This window comes from Anser anser (genome assembly GCF_964211835.1).
Source record: "Anser anser genome assembly, chromosome: 5".
In the NCBI taxonomy this organism is placed as follows: domain Eukaryota; kingdom Metazoa; phylum Chordata; class Aves; order Anseriformes; family Anatidae; genus Anser; species Anser anser.
This window is the reverse complement of record NC_139725.1, coordinates 6,950,031-6,966,820: the sequence shown is the minus strand read 5'-3', so window position 1 is coordinate 6,966,820 and position 16,790 is coordinate 6,950,031. Positions and strand designations below refer to the sequence as shown.

At 37.8% G+C, this 16,790-nt stretch overlaps 1 protein-coding gene and 1 long non-coding RNA gene across 10 annotated transcripts in view; one reads left to right on the top strand and one right to left on the bottom strand.

The window, feature by feature from the left end:
• LOC310900241 overlaps positions 1 to 16,790 on the bottom strand; it is a 303,162-nt gene that overhangs the window by 184,316 nt on the left and 102,056 nt on the right. The gene's annotated exons all lie outside the window — the stretch shown is intronic.
• Positions 1 to 16,790, top strand: part of SYT9 (synaptotagmin 9) — an 81,086-nt gene that overhangs the window by 24,989 nt on the left and 39,307 nt on the right. For all 5 annotated transcript variants that reach the window (XR_014584935.1, XM_083837905.1, XM_083837902.1 and 2 more), the window contains exons 2-3: positions 6,962 to 7,313; positions 10,220 to 10,766. Coding sequence is in view for 4 of the 5 variants with exons in the window: in XM_083837905.1 (XP_083694031.1) it covers positions 6,962 to 7,313; positions 10,220 to 10,766 (899 nt within the window). In the remaining variant the exon portion in view is untranslated. The remainder of the gene's footprint in view (positions 1 to 6,961; positions 7,314 to 10,219; positions 10,767 to 16,790) is intronic.

Sequence of the window (16,790 nt, the reverse complement as noted above, 5' to 3'; positions counted from 1 at the left end):
GGGTTAACAATATGTAAAATTATATCTAGCTGTTATTTTTGTCCTTTGTCCCCCATCTGTCCCCCTCAAAAGATTTGTTTTCCCCCTGAATCCAATGAGTTCTCAGTAACATCTGACCTTTCAGAGTAACTGATTCATTTACCGTGCCCCTTCAGTTCTGTGGTATGGCCACATTTCTCCAGGTATAACTCTGCCCAGTTTTAGTCAAGGAACTTAGGGGCATGTTAATATATTCATCTTCAACAGTCCCTGGCAACAGTTCACATCACCTCTGTGAGCTCACACTAATGTCTAGAATTCAGAGAGCAGCAATCCTGTGGTTACTTCACTGATAGGACAGTAAATGAATGCTGAAACACACTGTTCTGATTTTTTATTTTCCAAATTTTATTTTTGTTTTTAGCTATTGCAACTTTTAAAAATGTTTAGATCAGCAGCAGTAGAGAGGGTAAAGCCCGAGTTCATCCATACAGCCAGCTATAGTACAGAACAAGCTGCCTGCCAGCGTACTGATCAGCAAGAAAGCCTCATGTTTGGGCACCTCCTGCATGATCGGAGTAAGAATATTGACAATCCTCAGAAAGTAACTGTGGGGCAGGAAGATCACCACCATCCCTTACCAATGTCAAAACTTCAATGAGTTCGTTTCTATAACCCAGTGCATAGTTTGGGTATGCTCGCTGGGACAGCAGGCTTATACTCCAGTGCTTTACTCTCTGTAACAAATACTCATCAGTGTGGGCCAATAATCCAGGACGGGTGGGTATCTCTCACTACTGCACTGTATGATATTTGCCTTGTTAATCATAATTACAGTATATCAGATTTCCTCTCCATAAAACTAGTTAAAGGCAAGAAGAAAAAGCCCTTAAGTTGTCCAGTTTCAATTTTACATTCACAACTGAGTAACTACAACATGAAATTGTCTACTTCATAAGAAAACTTCAAAGAGTTGTTTCTACTAATTCCTTTTTACAGATTTATTTTAGTATAAAGAATGTCTTGCATGAGTGTACAATTACAGTCAGTGAAGCAGAAATACAGATATGTTCAGTTCTTACTCAAAGCATGCATTCTTAACAATATGCTTTGGAGAAAAGAAAAATAAATAAAAATTTAAAAAAATATATTGAGATTTTCCTTTGGATTTATGAAAATTAGGAAAGCTTCCAAGAGCATCTCAACATTAAAGTGATCACTTCCTAGGAATGAAAAAACAGAAGAGCAGCCTGAATGATGTGTTGTTCAAATCTGCTTCTTAATCCTATTCTCTTTGGCCGTTACATTTTACAAACTGTTTCACTTTAGATTTTTCTTGTTTTTCTCCAGTCGCTGCTCTTAATTTCTCTGTTTTCACATCTGTTCTACAGTTTTCTCTTAGAGAATTTGCTGTTTAGAAAGACGGGATTCCAGACAGACTGGATTTCCAGAATTATCCACTAGTAGCAGTCTGTAGACACCCTAAATTTGTTTCTTTTTTTCTCTGGAGATGAAGAGGAGTAAGGATTGAAAATTAATATATTCTGTATATTCCTAATAATAAATTGATAGGAAACTTGATCTAATAGTAAATTACTGATTCACTGCTTTTCCAAGTAGTAAATATCCCAGTTGATAAAATTATCATCATATCCTAATACATATGGATCAGGCCCAAAAGCTTCACTGTATAAAATGGGTATCCTAAGTTTACAAAGCACAACAGATACAATACATTCACCATGATACTCTGAAATGTTTTCTAAAAAGCCAGTGTGAGCATTTCAGTGCATCTGGCTCTTCATCTGGGAGGGATAAATGCTCTCAAAGCTGTATTTATTTCCCTTTATGCCAACAACTTCCTGCTAAAAGATAAATCAGACTAAATAATCAGCTAAAGATGCTAGTGGTTTGTGATAGTTTACTTTTCAGAGAGAATAGTGTGCAACAAGTCCAGGAGAGTCACTTGACACAAAGTCCTGGCCAGAGCAGCTTGGAGTATTTTGAACTATCTTTCCATTCTACATATTACGTAAAGATGAGAGTGCAGTTATTCAGGGAAAAAATAAGGACCATCCAAACTTAAAACCAGCTGTAAACTTCTCATTAGATTCATGAAGGTCAAGATAAGTAATGTTTCCTCTTTACCCATATCAAGCTATGCAGACAGCTTTCCTGAAATCCATTGTGAGGTGCCAACACTTCTGGCAACCTTTTTATGATCTGCCAGTGTACAGAAATGATGTGAATTTTGGCACTTCCTTAAATGCAAAGCGAGGATTGTAAATATTGAACCACTGTGATGTGCCAAACTCCCATAATATAGGCTTAGAGCAGTTGATTCTGAAAAGGAAAGTTAACAAAATGGTTGACTTTATTTTCATTCTGAGTAATCTGATTTTAAAGAAAAGTGTGCACTTTTATTTTACATAAATTACCCAGAAGAGTAATATTCTCCTCTTATTCTTTATATATTTATTTCCTACCCCCCTCCAAAAAAAAAAAAAGTAAGGTTCAAAAATAGACAGACTTTTTTTTAGCTTATTCCAGATTAGAGAGGCTAATGGTTTCCACTGTGGATGAGAAAATGCAAGGGACAAGTAGTCAAAGATGAAATGGTATATGAATTTCAGTGTTTCCTAGAGAAAAGAAAATGGATGCTAGAAAAAAATTTATGTACATATCTTGTTCTACAACTACCTAAGCCACTCAAACTCCTATTCGTCATTATGGCTAGTTCTGTGAAAATACAATCATATTATTTAATTCTACAAATTTTTCCAGGAAAAAAAAATGTCATTTAATGAGGCACTTGGTAAGTACTTTTTTTCCCCCTGGAAAGATTGAGACCTAAGGGCGATCAGAGTTCAAAGGAATTTGTTAAAAAATTGCAGAAACTGTTGCTACTTCTTTTTGTGTTTATATTGTTAACACATCTCCATAACTTTTTTTTTTTTGAGCACTTCACACAATATTACTGTACGGTTTTATACGAGTGGGAAGTGAAATGCTTGTGTGTCATTTCTTTTAGCGCTCTCAAATGGTTCTTTAGTATTTATTGCAACTTGTTGGTCTTTCAAGGACTATAATGGAATTTTAAGCTTATTGGCATGGTTCAAATAAGCTGTTTGCTCGTCTTATGTAACCTGGGTACTTCCTGCTTCTGGCTATCTAAGGCAGAAATAAATGGCAATTTCACTTTATTATTATTCATAGGGGCGTAACAGTCAAGATTAATGTGTTCTCTAATGATTTATTCATGAAAATTTTCTGCAAATCCTGACATTTTCATAATTTTTAACACATACAATTTGTCCAAAAATTCCTACTAGAAAACAGGGTTGTTCTTTATTCATTCTTCATCATTCATTTCTCTATTAAAACCTTTCGTTCTGCCAATAAGAGAACACAAACAATACTTTCCAAACGTGACCAATCACTTTCTATGACTAGATAAGAAGTTAAATTCTTCCATAACCCCAGGCACTAATATTTTCTGTCTCCTAAAAGAACAGGATCAATAGTTGCAAATTATTAGTTAGCAACTCAGTTAACTTTCTGAATGATCCTACGTGGGAAAGAAAAAAAGAAAAAAAAAAAAAAAGGTCTAAATGTATCGTATTATTTATTCCAAGCAAATAATTCATCTGATTCTATTTAACATATCCCAAGAAGTCGCAGAGAATGTGGTTGGGTAGAAATGTGCATTACAGTTCTTGACTGGAGTCATGGGAACTGGTACTATCACAAAGTAAAACTACTCAGTTATTGCAATATGAAGGACTTAACAGGCCTGACAGTCATACGAATTTAGAGTATAAACATATATACCTCATATATTTCTTTCCCACTCAGCAAATCACCAGCTTCCCGTTATAGCTAACAAGTTACAAGCATGTCTCAAATTTCAAATGGCTTTTAGAAAATCTTATATTATTTCTCTCCAGCTACATTTTCTGTCCTGCAAATGTAGCACACAAGTTGATTCTGTACAATAAGATGAAATAGAGCCATTTAAGCCAACTCCATGCCATGTTCCACACAGAGTACTTAACAGTCCAGCTTGGCATCTTTAAAACTGGTGTCATCTCTTTTGTTTCTTTTTTTTTTTTTTCCCCTCCCGGATTATTCTAATTACTTTTTGCTGGATATTACAAGACCAAATGTATATAGCAATTTTACATATCAACTGTGCAAAGTATGTATTCAGAGAGAATAAGAAAATAACCAAAAGCAGCAAGTTGGAGGCATGGGAACCTGGACAGAACTTACTATAGTTGTGTATACACAGTCATGACAAATTTTCTTTTTATTGTCTTGTTTGTATTTTTGTTTCTTATAAAACAGAAGCTTTAGTTTTTACAGGAGGAACAACATAATATAATTCCTTTTCGGTAGATACTACCACTAGATATCAGAAAGAAAAATACAAGATACAACTCCTTTGAACTCTGTCTTTAAGAATCACTGGAATGCTAACACCTGCAGCTCACTCGGCCAGCTATTAGATCAGTAAAGACATATTTTGTCACTTACAAACTCTAGCAGATTACTATTATATGCCAGCTAAGTTGCCAAGGAGATTTGCATTAACGCAGACCAAATATTTTAAGTGGAAAAGCTGCTGAAATGTGCCAGACAGGTGGTCAATATCTGAAAATTACTGGCCAGTGAAAGGTTACAGCTTAGAGAACTGCCCTTTAGCTCCATGGTCTTTCATAGAAGGAAGACAGGTATGTGATTGTCCCTGTTCCACCCACAGAAATAAAAAATGCACACAAGAAATGGTTCCTAAGGATTCAGAAGGAAATAAAATCAAGATGATGAAAAATTGTCGCTTCTTATTCAGCAGCTTGGCAAGTTACCTAAGCTGTTTATTGCCCAGCTTCTCTGAAAGTCATGAGATGAGGGTTCTCAGTGTTACATTATTAAATGCAGGTGTATATTACTGAAGTTTTTCAAACTCTCCAAATTAAATGTAGTTCATATTGCTATTATGTATTTTTTCCTCATGAAAGCAGTTCTTTAGATGACTGTGTCCTCTGCTAAAGTCATCCTCAAGGTAGGGAACTGGTAGTCTGCCTTTCACATTGTTCCTCACCTTCACACATCCTTGGCACTGAGCAGGTTGTAGAGTTCAGTTCTCACCTTGTAATCTTCTGGCTGGTTCTGGCAACTCCCAATTTCTCATTTCCTTCAATGCTGGATCATTTACACAAATCAGTTCTTTGAAAAAGTGACCTTTTTGCAGACCTCTGATGTATTTCTTCCTTCTCCTCCGGAGAATCCAAGACGAATTGCTTTATTCTGAAGGTCCTCCATCACTACTGCATCCCAGTTCATCGGCTTTGTAATCATATGGAAAGGTTGTCTGCCTTCACTGCCAGACGTGTTTACCAATAAATATTCCAAAAACATCACGAACCACCATTCTTTCTTCCACATTGCCTTTTATGCATGGGAGGAATTTCTTTAATTAATTTCAGCTCTGAGACTCTTTGCTATAATTCCAGGCAGGTGCTGTACTGTTCCTACTGTTAATGAGTTTTGCCTTCATATAACTGGGAGAAGGACAGAAAGGGCCGTGCTGGCTAAAATTGTTTAAAATTGGTTTTCAGCATGCAAAATAAACTGGACAGCTCCTGTGTGAAACTGATTGTAGTGTCACTCCCTGCTCCATGGAAATTTAATCTGTCTGGCGAGTCAGAATGAAACTCGCAGCAGGGGCTGAAGCTATTGACTTTTCCACTTTTTTTTTTAAATATTCTTTGTTCAGATTGACTGAGGCTGTTTCACCTGAATTGTCATTCTTAAATAATTGTCCTGCTAGGAGCAACCATTCAACCTCATGCCACCCTTTTAAAATCTAGGCTAGCTCTTGACATTCTCAACCTACAAGCACTGTGAAAAATTGCTTCGATAAGGTTGTTTATAATTTGAGGCAGTAAAACAGAATTCTTACTAATTGTGTTTCAGGCATGATCGATTATGTAATCCACAGAGAAACTAATTTCAAAAACACTGTAACCATAAAAACAGCTGTTCCACTGAGTCATTTTCCCAATGTGCAACTTAAAACAAAGCAAAACAGAGAAAAGCCTCTCCTAGTTGCAACTTATTTGTGTTGATATGATTATGGTGTAGGATAATGCTAAGAAAGGGGGGGGGGGGAGGGGGAAGGAAGAAAAAGTCACCTCTACACTCCTTTTATATCAGAAGTTTAGCAACAGAACAAAGAGCCTTTGGAGTTAAAAGAAAATAAAAAAAATAAATATCTCAGTTTTGAAAAGAGATTAGTACCCTAAACTAAATGATGAACAGCAGGACATGTACTGATAGTCAAAAATAATCTGTGAAGGTAAGAATGAGTCTAAGATTAGAAAGAAAAGAATTAAACTAATAAAACAAGATACTTCAGTTAAAGACCTAAAAAAAATTCATATCACATATGTACATGCATACACGCAAACATTTATGGTTATGTAAGTATAATACAGCCTCTAGAAGAGATGGTAGTAAGATCTCATAAAGAAGATGAAGGGAATTTCACTATTCAAAAGGAAAATAAAGAGAAAAAAAGTACTGCAGGCATTGCTCTTTAACCAGTAGAAAATAAAGTGACAAAGCAGGCAGCCTTTTTCATACTTAGAAAGACCCTTCATCTCACCTGGCTTTTGGAGGGAAAATATAAACTAAGTTCTATCAAAATGAACCTTACACTGAAGTCCAAACAAGGTTGGCTAGTTTTTTGTTCATTTGTTTGTTTGTTTGTTTGTTTGTTTTCCCCTTGGGGGAAAAGATTTAAAAAAGAATAGAACATTTAATGTGCTCCTATTATATGACTGTTGCAGGGACCAGAATTTAATTTCTGTAGCTCTGCTACCTAGAGATGTTTACCTCCCATATTGTATGCCTTGGAGATGCAGAGTTGCAAACAGAAAATACTACAGATCTGACATGCATGTGTTTTTCTTGTTTGCAGATATCTCAGTAAGCTTGCTCTCCTTAGTTGTCACAGCCTGTGGTCTTGCTCTCTTTGGTGTGTCCCTGTTCGTGTCCTGGAAGCTTTGTTGGATCCCTTGGCGAGAGCGTGGCCTGCCATTTGGGAACAAAGACAACAAACAGGAATCCCTGAACTACACAGATACAGAGACCAATGACCATGAATACAGTGAAGATTTTCTGGGTCAGCCGACAACCTATCCAGATTCCTCCATGAAGATCAGCCACACCTCCCCTGATATTCCGTTAGATGCTCAAACTGGAACGAAGGAGAACTGCATACACAATGCGCGAATGCATCGTCAGATCACTGAACCAACCTCTTCTGCTCGGTCAGTAACTCCAACTTATCTCTGGTGTCAACCAATACAGATACAGCCCAAATAGTACAGCTTGATTATCTACTACGCCACTCTATTACAAATGCATAATTTACTTGACACGTTCTTTTAAAAAATTACATAAAAGTTATTCAGGCACACAAACCTCTTAGATTAAAAGGATAGGATAACAATGGTATTCCAACTTTCTAACAACTACTAACTCATTTGTGCCTTTCCCCTCAGAAGTTGGACAAGCATGAACACCCTAGATCTAGCTTGTAAAGAATATCCATTTGTACTTAGCAGTGATACTGAGCACTCAGTAATATCTCCTCAAAGACTTTTAAAATAGCTAAAGAAGAAAAGTAGGGCAACCTAATGAAACACTTTCAAGAGTTAGAAATAGAATTAAAAATCATAGGTTTTAGCCACAATAATGACTGTGGGGGGAAAAGTGACTGAACAAGAGTCAATAAAGGCTCCAGAGGAACTGGAGAACCAGCACAAGAAGGAACAGGAAAGAAGGAGGGTGAGGGTGTGTTATGCTTCACACAGTAAGAAAAAGGATCTGCGCATGAAGAGCCAGTGAGTAAATTCTTGAGTCAAAACAGATGCGCTTTAGCTAGAGAAGGTACAGCCCTAGCCCAATTTTTACTTACTAAGCCTCTTTTCTTGTCATCTGAGAGGGCAATTTTTGCCAAGACTCTTGCCTGCAGGCACACCTGAACATGCATAACACGAAAGCAGCTAGCAGTCAGTTCAGGAATTGCCAGTAGTCCAAAACATGTCTCAGAATTTGAGAAGCTTTCAAAACAGCATGAATGTTATGCAGCAAAAGCTCCAGGTGCCCTTTCTCTTTAGATTAGTGCAAGAATGGCCTGGGCTCATTTTGCTGTAGAAATCCAAGGGGAGCTCAAAGCCACAATTATGAATACTCAAGCTCAACTCCTGCCACATGCAAGTTTGAATTCCAGCTCAAGACTTATATCCCAGAAGTACAGTAGTACAGGCTGGTGCTGCTCAGTTTTCAAAGCACTAGCAAATAAGCATGTTGTGAGATTCATTAAGAACAGAAAATTCATATCCAACATCTAACACCAAGAGCTCTTGTGTGTCTTTAGTATTACAAAATAATTGAGTCTGATGCAGGCTCTGTCTTCTACAACAGGGTGGCAGTTCTCATACGTAATCAAATGACAAATGCACAGCATCACTACAACACAGTCATCTCACAAGAAACAGTGGAAATCCCAATCTGTAAAAGAACATGCCTCAGCATCGTCAGTGCATGGACCATGTCTTCACTCCTGTGACTCTCTGCAGTTCACTTTTCTGCCAGCTGTCCCCAGCCTGGCCCTCTCCAGCAGCAGTTATGCTGGCTCCCTGCCCACAAGAGCAGGACCTGCCCGGGTCCCACCCCAACCCTATTCTGTTTGCTGCTGATGAGTTTTGCTCGTTACCCCTCTCATTCATTACCCCATGCTGTTGCCCAGGTCTTCCCCGAAAGACTCTTCCACTGAGCAGGAGGGGCCTGTCTTCTTTGCACTGCACCCTTGGTTTGTTCACCTTCATCTCTGTATCTGCTACTTTCCTGTGTAACTGGGTGGCCACAGAGAGCAGGCACCTTCCTCTGCTCCAAGTCCTTGTTGACTTCAGCAAGGCAGAGCTGCCTCCCGTGTTCTTCTTTTTTATTCTTCCCTTGGATAGGCTGCACCTCCCACTGCTACAAGGAGCTTAAGGGTTGAGCAATATAGATCTTTTTTCTGTGACATGGTAATATTTTGTCATGGAAATGACTAACAGAGAACTATAAAATTATGTATTGGCTATACAACAAGAATGAAAAAAGGAGGGTAGTTTATGAGAAGCTGTTCCTTTTTAAAGCATGCATAAACATACATTTAAAGGGGAGGAATGAGCAATGGTACCAGAGTAACTACTGCTGATTACATTCAACATAAATAGCTTTGAACTAATCCTGTACTAGCATTTTCCATGTGCTCTTTTCACGTTCAGCCACCTCTCATGATACTCCAATACACTGAATGATTGCTGAATTCGAATAGGACAAAAAAAAAAAAAGTAGAATCCAGCTCATAAGATTAGGATTTTACCTAATCCAACTTTCACATCCCACTACCGCTACAGGGATTGCAATTTGATTTCTCTTATCTCATGAAGTGGAAATTTCAATCACAATAACTGAGTGACTCCAGGTAATAAATCTCACTGGACTGAAGCTAAAACCAACTTTCTCTCCTTAGAGTAATGAAACTAAAGGAGCTTTTCAACCTAAGTACTGTGGAGCTCATTACATCAGTTACAAGTGGAAAAAAAAAAAAAAAAAAAAAACAGAACAAAACAAAACAATTGATGGTGTGGTCAACCAACCATCTCAGATGAGAACAGTTCACTTGAAAATGAGGTAGTAGCACAGATCAATGAGTAACTGAAATGGAGAGATGTCAAAAAGTATTCTCTGTGTCCATCCTCATCTTAACACCAGAAATCAGCAAGCTCAACAGGTATAATAAGCCAGATCCTGTTGCCATTTACATAATGTAACTCATTTCATAAGCATTGTGAATGTAAAGGAATCAGCTGAAAATGGTAACTGATAAGAACTGCTACAGTTCTTATCATATTACATTATACAATGTAATATAGCAGATTCTTTGGATTTGTAATGTCCATGAATTGAAATTTGTTACTTTCTTCAGCCAGCTTTGGAGAGTGCATACCACTAGCTTGAGACAATTATTAGTTATCATGCTTTATAACATTAGCAAGTACAAATCTGACCCTGTTGTACATTACAAAAACACATCAAATGAAAACAAGATCTTTGGTGTGTATGTACAGATTCTTATGGTCATCAACACAACCTATTATATAACCTTTTATTTTCACTTAAGGCATAATTCAATCCGGAGACAGCTCAACCTTTCCAACCCCGACTTCAACATCCAGCAGGTTCAGAAACAGGAGCAACTGACAGGAATTGGCCGCATTAAGCCAGAGCTATATAAACAAAGATCAGTGGACACAGATGATGGCCGGAGGAGTAATAGCAAGGCATGTGGAAAACTGAACTTTATTCTGAAATATGACTGTGATTTAGAGCAGCTGATAGTGAAGATACACAAGGCCATCAACCTGCCAGCAAAGGACTTCTCTGGAACTTCGGATCCATATGTGAAGATATATCTGCTTCCTGACAGGAAAACAAAACACCAGACTAAAGTGCATAGAAAAACCCTAAATCCAGTATTTGATGAAGTTTTTTTATTTACTGTCCCATACAATGATCTGAATGCACGGAAACTCCATTTCTCAGTGTATGACTTTGACAGATTCTCCAGGCATGACTTGATTGGCCAAGTGATAGTGGATAATTTTTTAGATTTGGCAGATTTTCCCAGGGAATGTAATATTTGGAAGGATATTGAATATGTCACCAATGTAAGTACTATCATTTTTCTTTTTGAAATGCTTTGTTTCTGATTTTATTTCCTTAATTATAACTATAATTCTCTCATACATTTCTGAAGGAAAATACTCTATTTTCTTTCTTTCTCAAAATTAGATCTTAATCCAAGGAAACTGACAGAATATTTCAGTCTTCATTTCTTGTCCTTTGTATTTATTAAAAAATGTCTTATGTAAGAGGTACTGGGTTTAATAATTCCCCCAATGATAGAAAAGCTACAGAACACCCTCCTCTAAGTCTCAATCTAAAAATTACTTAAGGAAATACTACTGCTCTTACTTTGCTTGTCTTTCTGTGTTTTCCATTATTTGCCACAAATTACATCATAATAGTGAGTCAGAACCACAGATTCAAGATTTCTTGTGTAATGTTCTTCAATCCTTTAAAAGATTACATTTTCCTAAAGTGAGATGATGCCACATTTATAATCCAGGCAAGCAGAGTTCAGAAAACATTTTCCAAACCAAAAATGTTATTGATCAGCCTAGAAAAACTTAAAATTATAACCACCACCTCAGCACATGTTCCATGAAAGAAACAAAACATACTGAATTGGTTTAAGACTTTGATTGGCATAGATTTGTTACATAGGGAAATAGGAAATTTATAAAATATTTCTATATTCTGTCCCAAAGTCTCTGGTATCAAGTTCAATGCAGGAATCCCATTAGGAACTATGCAGAAAACCACAAAAATTTATATTGGAAAAGAAAGACCTTTATTCTTTTCCCAAAGCATGAGCCTACCTACTTGTAATGCTATTAGAAATTAATCATGCACACCCTATGGAGAACAGATGTTCAATGAGAAAGATACACTATAGAAATCCACAAAGATGAAGCTCCAAGTGCCAATAGTCACTAAATATTTCATTTATTGCATCAAACCGTACTCAAATGGAGCATGCATTTTAGAGTCAAATAAACCCAACATTATTAACAGTACGACTGAAGTGTAAATTTGTTAGACCTCAATTCAGGAAAGCATTTAAGTATAGGCTTAGTTGAATGTAAGAAACTGTAAAAAAGTTAAGAATGTCCTGACACAATTAGTTTCCTCAAATGAGATCCTCACCTTATAATTTTTCTATTCTTGCTGTCATCCCTAGTTGTGATGAGCTTACTCTTGTCTCAGCTGTAAATTTTGCCCATTCAGGGCAGGCGGTACACTTGAGAACACCAGTATATGCTGCCCTAATGAACTGTGGTCCTAGAAGGGCATTGCATGATGCAGTGGGACACTCCTGTTAACCTGATGTTGAAAGTTACAGCTTGTACTGACCACGGGTATATATATTTTTTCTGTTTAGTGCAGAGCTGCCCTCACATAGTACAGTGTACTCAGAAGTTAGAAAAAAATCCCCAAGCCCACTAGACGTGGAATCAAAGTAAGTTTGACCTACAACAATTCTGTCATCCTCAATTGACACATTCTTCTTTCTTACCTTGAAATAAAGCTTTTCCCCAGTGTTCTAGCAGCAACACAAGGGTTGCCTGGCAATGAAATCATCTTCGAAGCACAGGTGTTCGTGAAACAAACGCCTTTCTGGAAGAAAGTAGGCAACTTGCATCAGAATTTTTATTATGCCTACGCAGTAAGCAGAACTCATCAAGTGTTTGGCAAAGTTTTATACCTTTCTGGTCTGGTAGCATGCCGAATTACAGACCAAATGGATTAAATCTGGTTTTTGTTGTTGTTTGGAATCCCTTTTTGCAATTTGATACTGTCCTTGTTTTAAGGGGATTTGCAGTCTTCTTCCTCAGCATCACACGTCTTTGGGTGGAATGTGCTGTGCACCCACCCCACAAACCTCTTTTACATTAGGAGGGAACTTCAGCAGCAGCTTTAGCAGCTCCCTCGCTTGAGGGTAACAGGTAGGGGCATGGGCACAGTGCCAGGGAAGGATGAGCCTGACTCTTCTATGAAGAGTTACCTCTCTTCAATCACAAGTGGAAAGAAAGAATCTGTCAGAGCAAAATCACGGTCATTCCAAATGAAGCCTGGAAGGTGAAGGCACCAGCAGAGTGACTTTGGTCTGTAGTGTTCCTTTTTCTGTGCTTTAACTCCGTGCAAAAGATTGGCTCTGGAATTTTTTTAATCACTTCTCCCTCCAAATTTCCAAAGAAATTAGTTTGTGTTCAGATTTTCTGTAATTTCTGAAATTAAAGACTTCAGAACTGAAACGTGAGGCATTTATTAATTCCTACTACTACTGATTCCTGTGGGAAGCAGAAGCCCGTTTACCCAAAAGGAACACAGGACCCAAAATCTAGACTTGTCACTGGGTTTTCAGCTCACAGAGACCTTTTCAAAGCAAATGACTCACAGTAGGAGACACGATCCAATTGGGGCTAATCTGAGTTCCGAGATAACAGCATCAGATAAATGAAAGTATGGAGCACTCAGCTTACTCCTTAACATTTCCCAAATGTCAAAGCTTTGAACCAAGTCAAAACTATGAGAAACCCTCTAAGCGTTGCTTAAGAAACCAGGTTGCATCACGTTTTCTTCTCTGTAGCTCAGATATGTCCAGACTGACAGCAGAAGCTGAATTCTACTGGCTACTCAGTGAAGCCATTCAAAGAAATAGAGCTGTGGCTGTGATCCAAAGCCAGCCACGAGGCAGTGCTAAGGAATCTCTGAAAAAACATCTAGCAAAGCTTTGAAAAAAGTGGGGCAGGTGATGGCTGCAAACAGAAACTGCATTGGCTGTAGCAAGTTTTCAAGCATTTTAACTTTGAGCTGCTTGTTGTTCAAATAGTCGTAATTGCAAAACAGAGAAATGTTAGGTAAACTTCCTGAAGATAGGAAATATCACTACGTGTAGATCAACAGAGAGTACAGCATCGGAGGGAGAAACCAAGGTGACGTACTAGGAGAAGAGAAGGTCTGCGCAACTACATACAACAAGTTTGTCATACTGCTGAAGAGTTCATTCATTTTGATTCCTTGTGCTTCTTGGTACACCAAAGAACCAGAGATCCCAAAGCCCTTGTTTGCCATTATTCTCCATTTTATTATGCTCTCATCCAAGTTGACACAGTGACAAAAAAGAAGGCATCAAATTCTTTTCTTGCCCTCCCTAATGGTCTATTTCCAGGGAGCCCTGCACACCATACCTCCAAGAAGTCAGCTTTACTACAAACGATGCCATTAAACTGAGACGTCTTGCCACATGCTTCCTTGTGTTTTCTAATAACACTAGATTTATCCAAAACCAACAGTTTTGATCCGTTGGACTATAACTACTGCCACCCCAGAGCCTGACGTTAGTTCATAACACAGGTGCGTGTCAGCATAAAAACGTTCCTTCGTGCTCAGAAACAATCTGCCTCCAAACACAAATCTCCAACGGCAAAGCGATTGTTCTTCTAATCCCAGCGCCTCTGAGCAGAAAAGCTCTCTCCTGTAACACTGACACTTTTTCTAACCAGAAAGAAGCAGCAGTGGGCTGTTTAATGGAAGAAATAATTAAGCAGATCAACTTTAGATGAACACAAAGTGAACTAGATAGGCTTTTCACATAGCCACCAGACAAATGATACTGTTTCTGGCTCAGCTCAGGAAAAGAAAAAAGAAAAAAAAAAAAAAAAAAAGGAGATGCTCTTTAGAGAACATGAGGACTAACACGTGCTTGTGAGACAGAGCTCCCCCTTTCAGGGCGGCATCCCACTTGGGGGAGCGTTTAGTTTTTCTGTTAGGATGCAGATGCAAAATGAGCTAATATTATTCTGGTAGGATTACACTGTGGTTTTCTAAATTTAAAGGGAAGAATTATAAAGGCAGAGAAACTCACATGGACGGCCTCAGATGTATAGGTGTAAGCTCTACAATATTTTAATACACTACTCACCTACTATGTGAGTAGGTTCATTGAATTCTGCAGGATTACTCTTTTGAGTAAGGATTCAGCCAGCACAGGAGGGGTTCCAATCCAGTTCCTAATTTGTAAGGGTGTAGACTGGGATATGACACAGTTAACATGCAGTAGCCTGAAGTTCTGGTGATTCAGAAGACACATTTAAGCAGAAATAATCTGAAAAAGAATTCTTAATTAGAAATTTATGTGGCTATCAGCAAATTGCTTTGAGATCCTTTGTCAACGAGAAGAGCTATATAAATGCAAATTTCTTTCACGGAATTCATTTTATTTATCCATTTTATTTAAAAAAATGAAACAGATTTTTATTGTGTTTTGGTACTAAATATGAAGGGCCGGATACATCTCTGTTGCAAGCTTTTGAAACTAATAGAGTTACAACACAAATGAATCTGTCCCTGGATATCTATTATGCATTACTGAAAACAGAAAGTAATACAGTTTTAGCATAAGAAATATAGCTGTTGGGGTTTTTTGTTTGTTTGTTTTTAAATCTAATCCAAGCTCTGTGCCTTCCTCACACTTCCATAGCATCTATATTCCTGAATTATTTACAAGTGCAGTTCTGGTAATCTAAAAAGTTTTGTGTGTATTTTAAAGGCTGTTCACTTATATTAATTGGCTCAAATCTATCCAATATAGCCACCAAGAAGTTTTCTATATAAGAATGTTTTGTTGTAAGACCTTTCTAGGTTGGAGGGCTCAGATGCTTTGCTGGAATGGAGGGAAATACTTCAGATAATATTTTAATCAAAAATATATATATATTTTTTCAAAATATATCAAATTTCATTTCAAAATACATCAAATTTCAAAATTTCATATTTCAAAAATATGGTGGTTGGAATATAAAAGTTTAGTGGCATAGGGAGAAATAATGTTCTTCAAAAATCTAGCAAAACAAGAAAATGTATCCAAACTGATTGCAACATGTTCCCTTTTGTAGTGGTTCTCAACTGTGGGCCAAAAAAGTGATCATTACTACTGCTTTTCTGCATTTATCTTACCCAGTTGGTAGCTTGTGTTACAAGTCGTCCACCTTAGCTGTAAGCAATTTCAAACATCTGAAGCAAGATGAGCCCAGCAAACAAGGACAAGAATATTCAAGGAAGACCCAAGAGGCAGCAAGGAACTAGGGAAACCTTCCCAGTGCCTTGCTGTGATGGCCAGATCCTGCAGAGCCTTCTACTCAGGAATCTCTCTGCTAAGTTTCAAGCTATGAAATGTGGAACATCTTCTTAATTCTTGCTGCAAGTGATACTACAACTGTGCTGTACTTTCAGAGAGACTCTCCAGAAATTCTAGACCCAATTTTAGGGCTTTTCTCGATTCAGTTCTAGAGATGATGCTAGACTGTATTCTAGAGGGGGTTGGGTTGTATGGATCTTGCAGTTGGCAATGACACAGTTGAAATGCCCTGGGTAGGGATTAAGGAAAAGCAAATGCATGAGTGAACAGTTGGCTGAGGGGTTGGGCTCAGAGGGTTTTAGTAAATAGGGTTACATCAGACTGGTCGTAGAACACTAATGGTGTTCCGCAGGGCTCCATTTAAGGGTCTGCAGAATTCAAGAAGCATTTGGACAATGCTCTCAGACATCTGGTTGAATTTTTAGGTAGACCTGTGTGGAGTCAGGAGTTGGACTCAATGATCCTTGTGGGTCCCTTCCAACTCAGGATACTCTGTGATTCTTTTAGGATAGGTTACAAAAACATTTGTAATGTATTGTTTGGTAGTCTCTCAAACATATTCATTGTTTGGAGTATGTTTTTTTCTTGTCGTTTTGTTGTAATGTTCATAGACTAATGGCATGTTTTGAAGAGAAAAAAGTTGTTAATATTTCTTTGATTGCCATCTTCAAACTCAAATGTGATCAAGTGAGAACATTTGGCTTTGGGGCAAAAGTCTTTGTCTTTTCCAGCCTTAATTATTCTATGAAAATAAAATCAACAACTACAAAGGACAGGTAGCTGTTAGTCCATTTCAGAAGAATGAGAACTTTCTCCTTCAGAAGATTCTCAGTAACCACTTCTACAACATTTTGTGGATCCAGAAAGAAAAATAATTGCTTGTTAAACGCCTGGCAGCTATGGGGCACAGAGAAGGATTTCTGTGAAC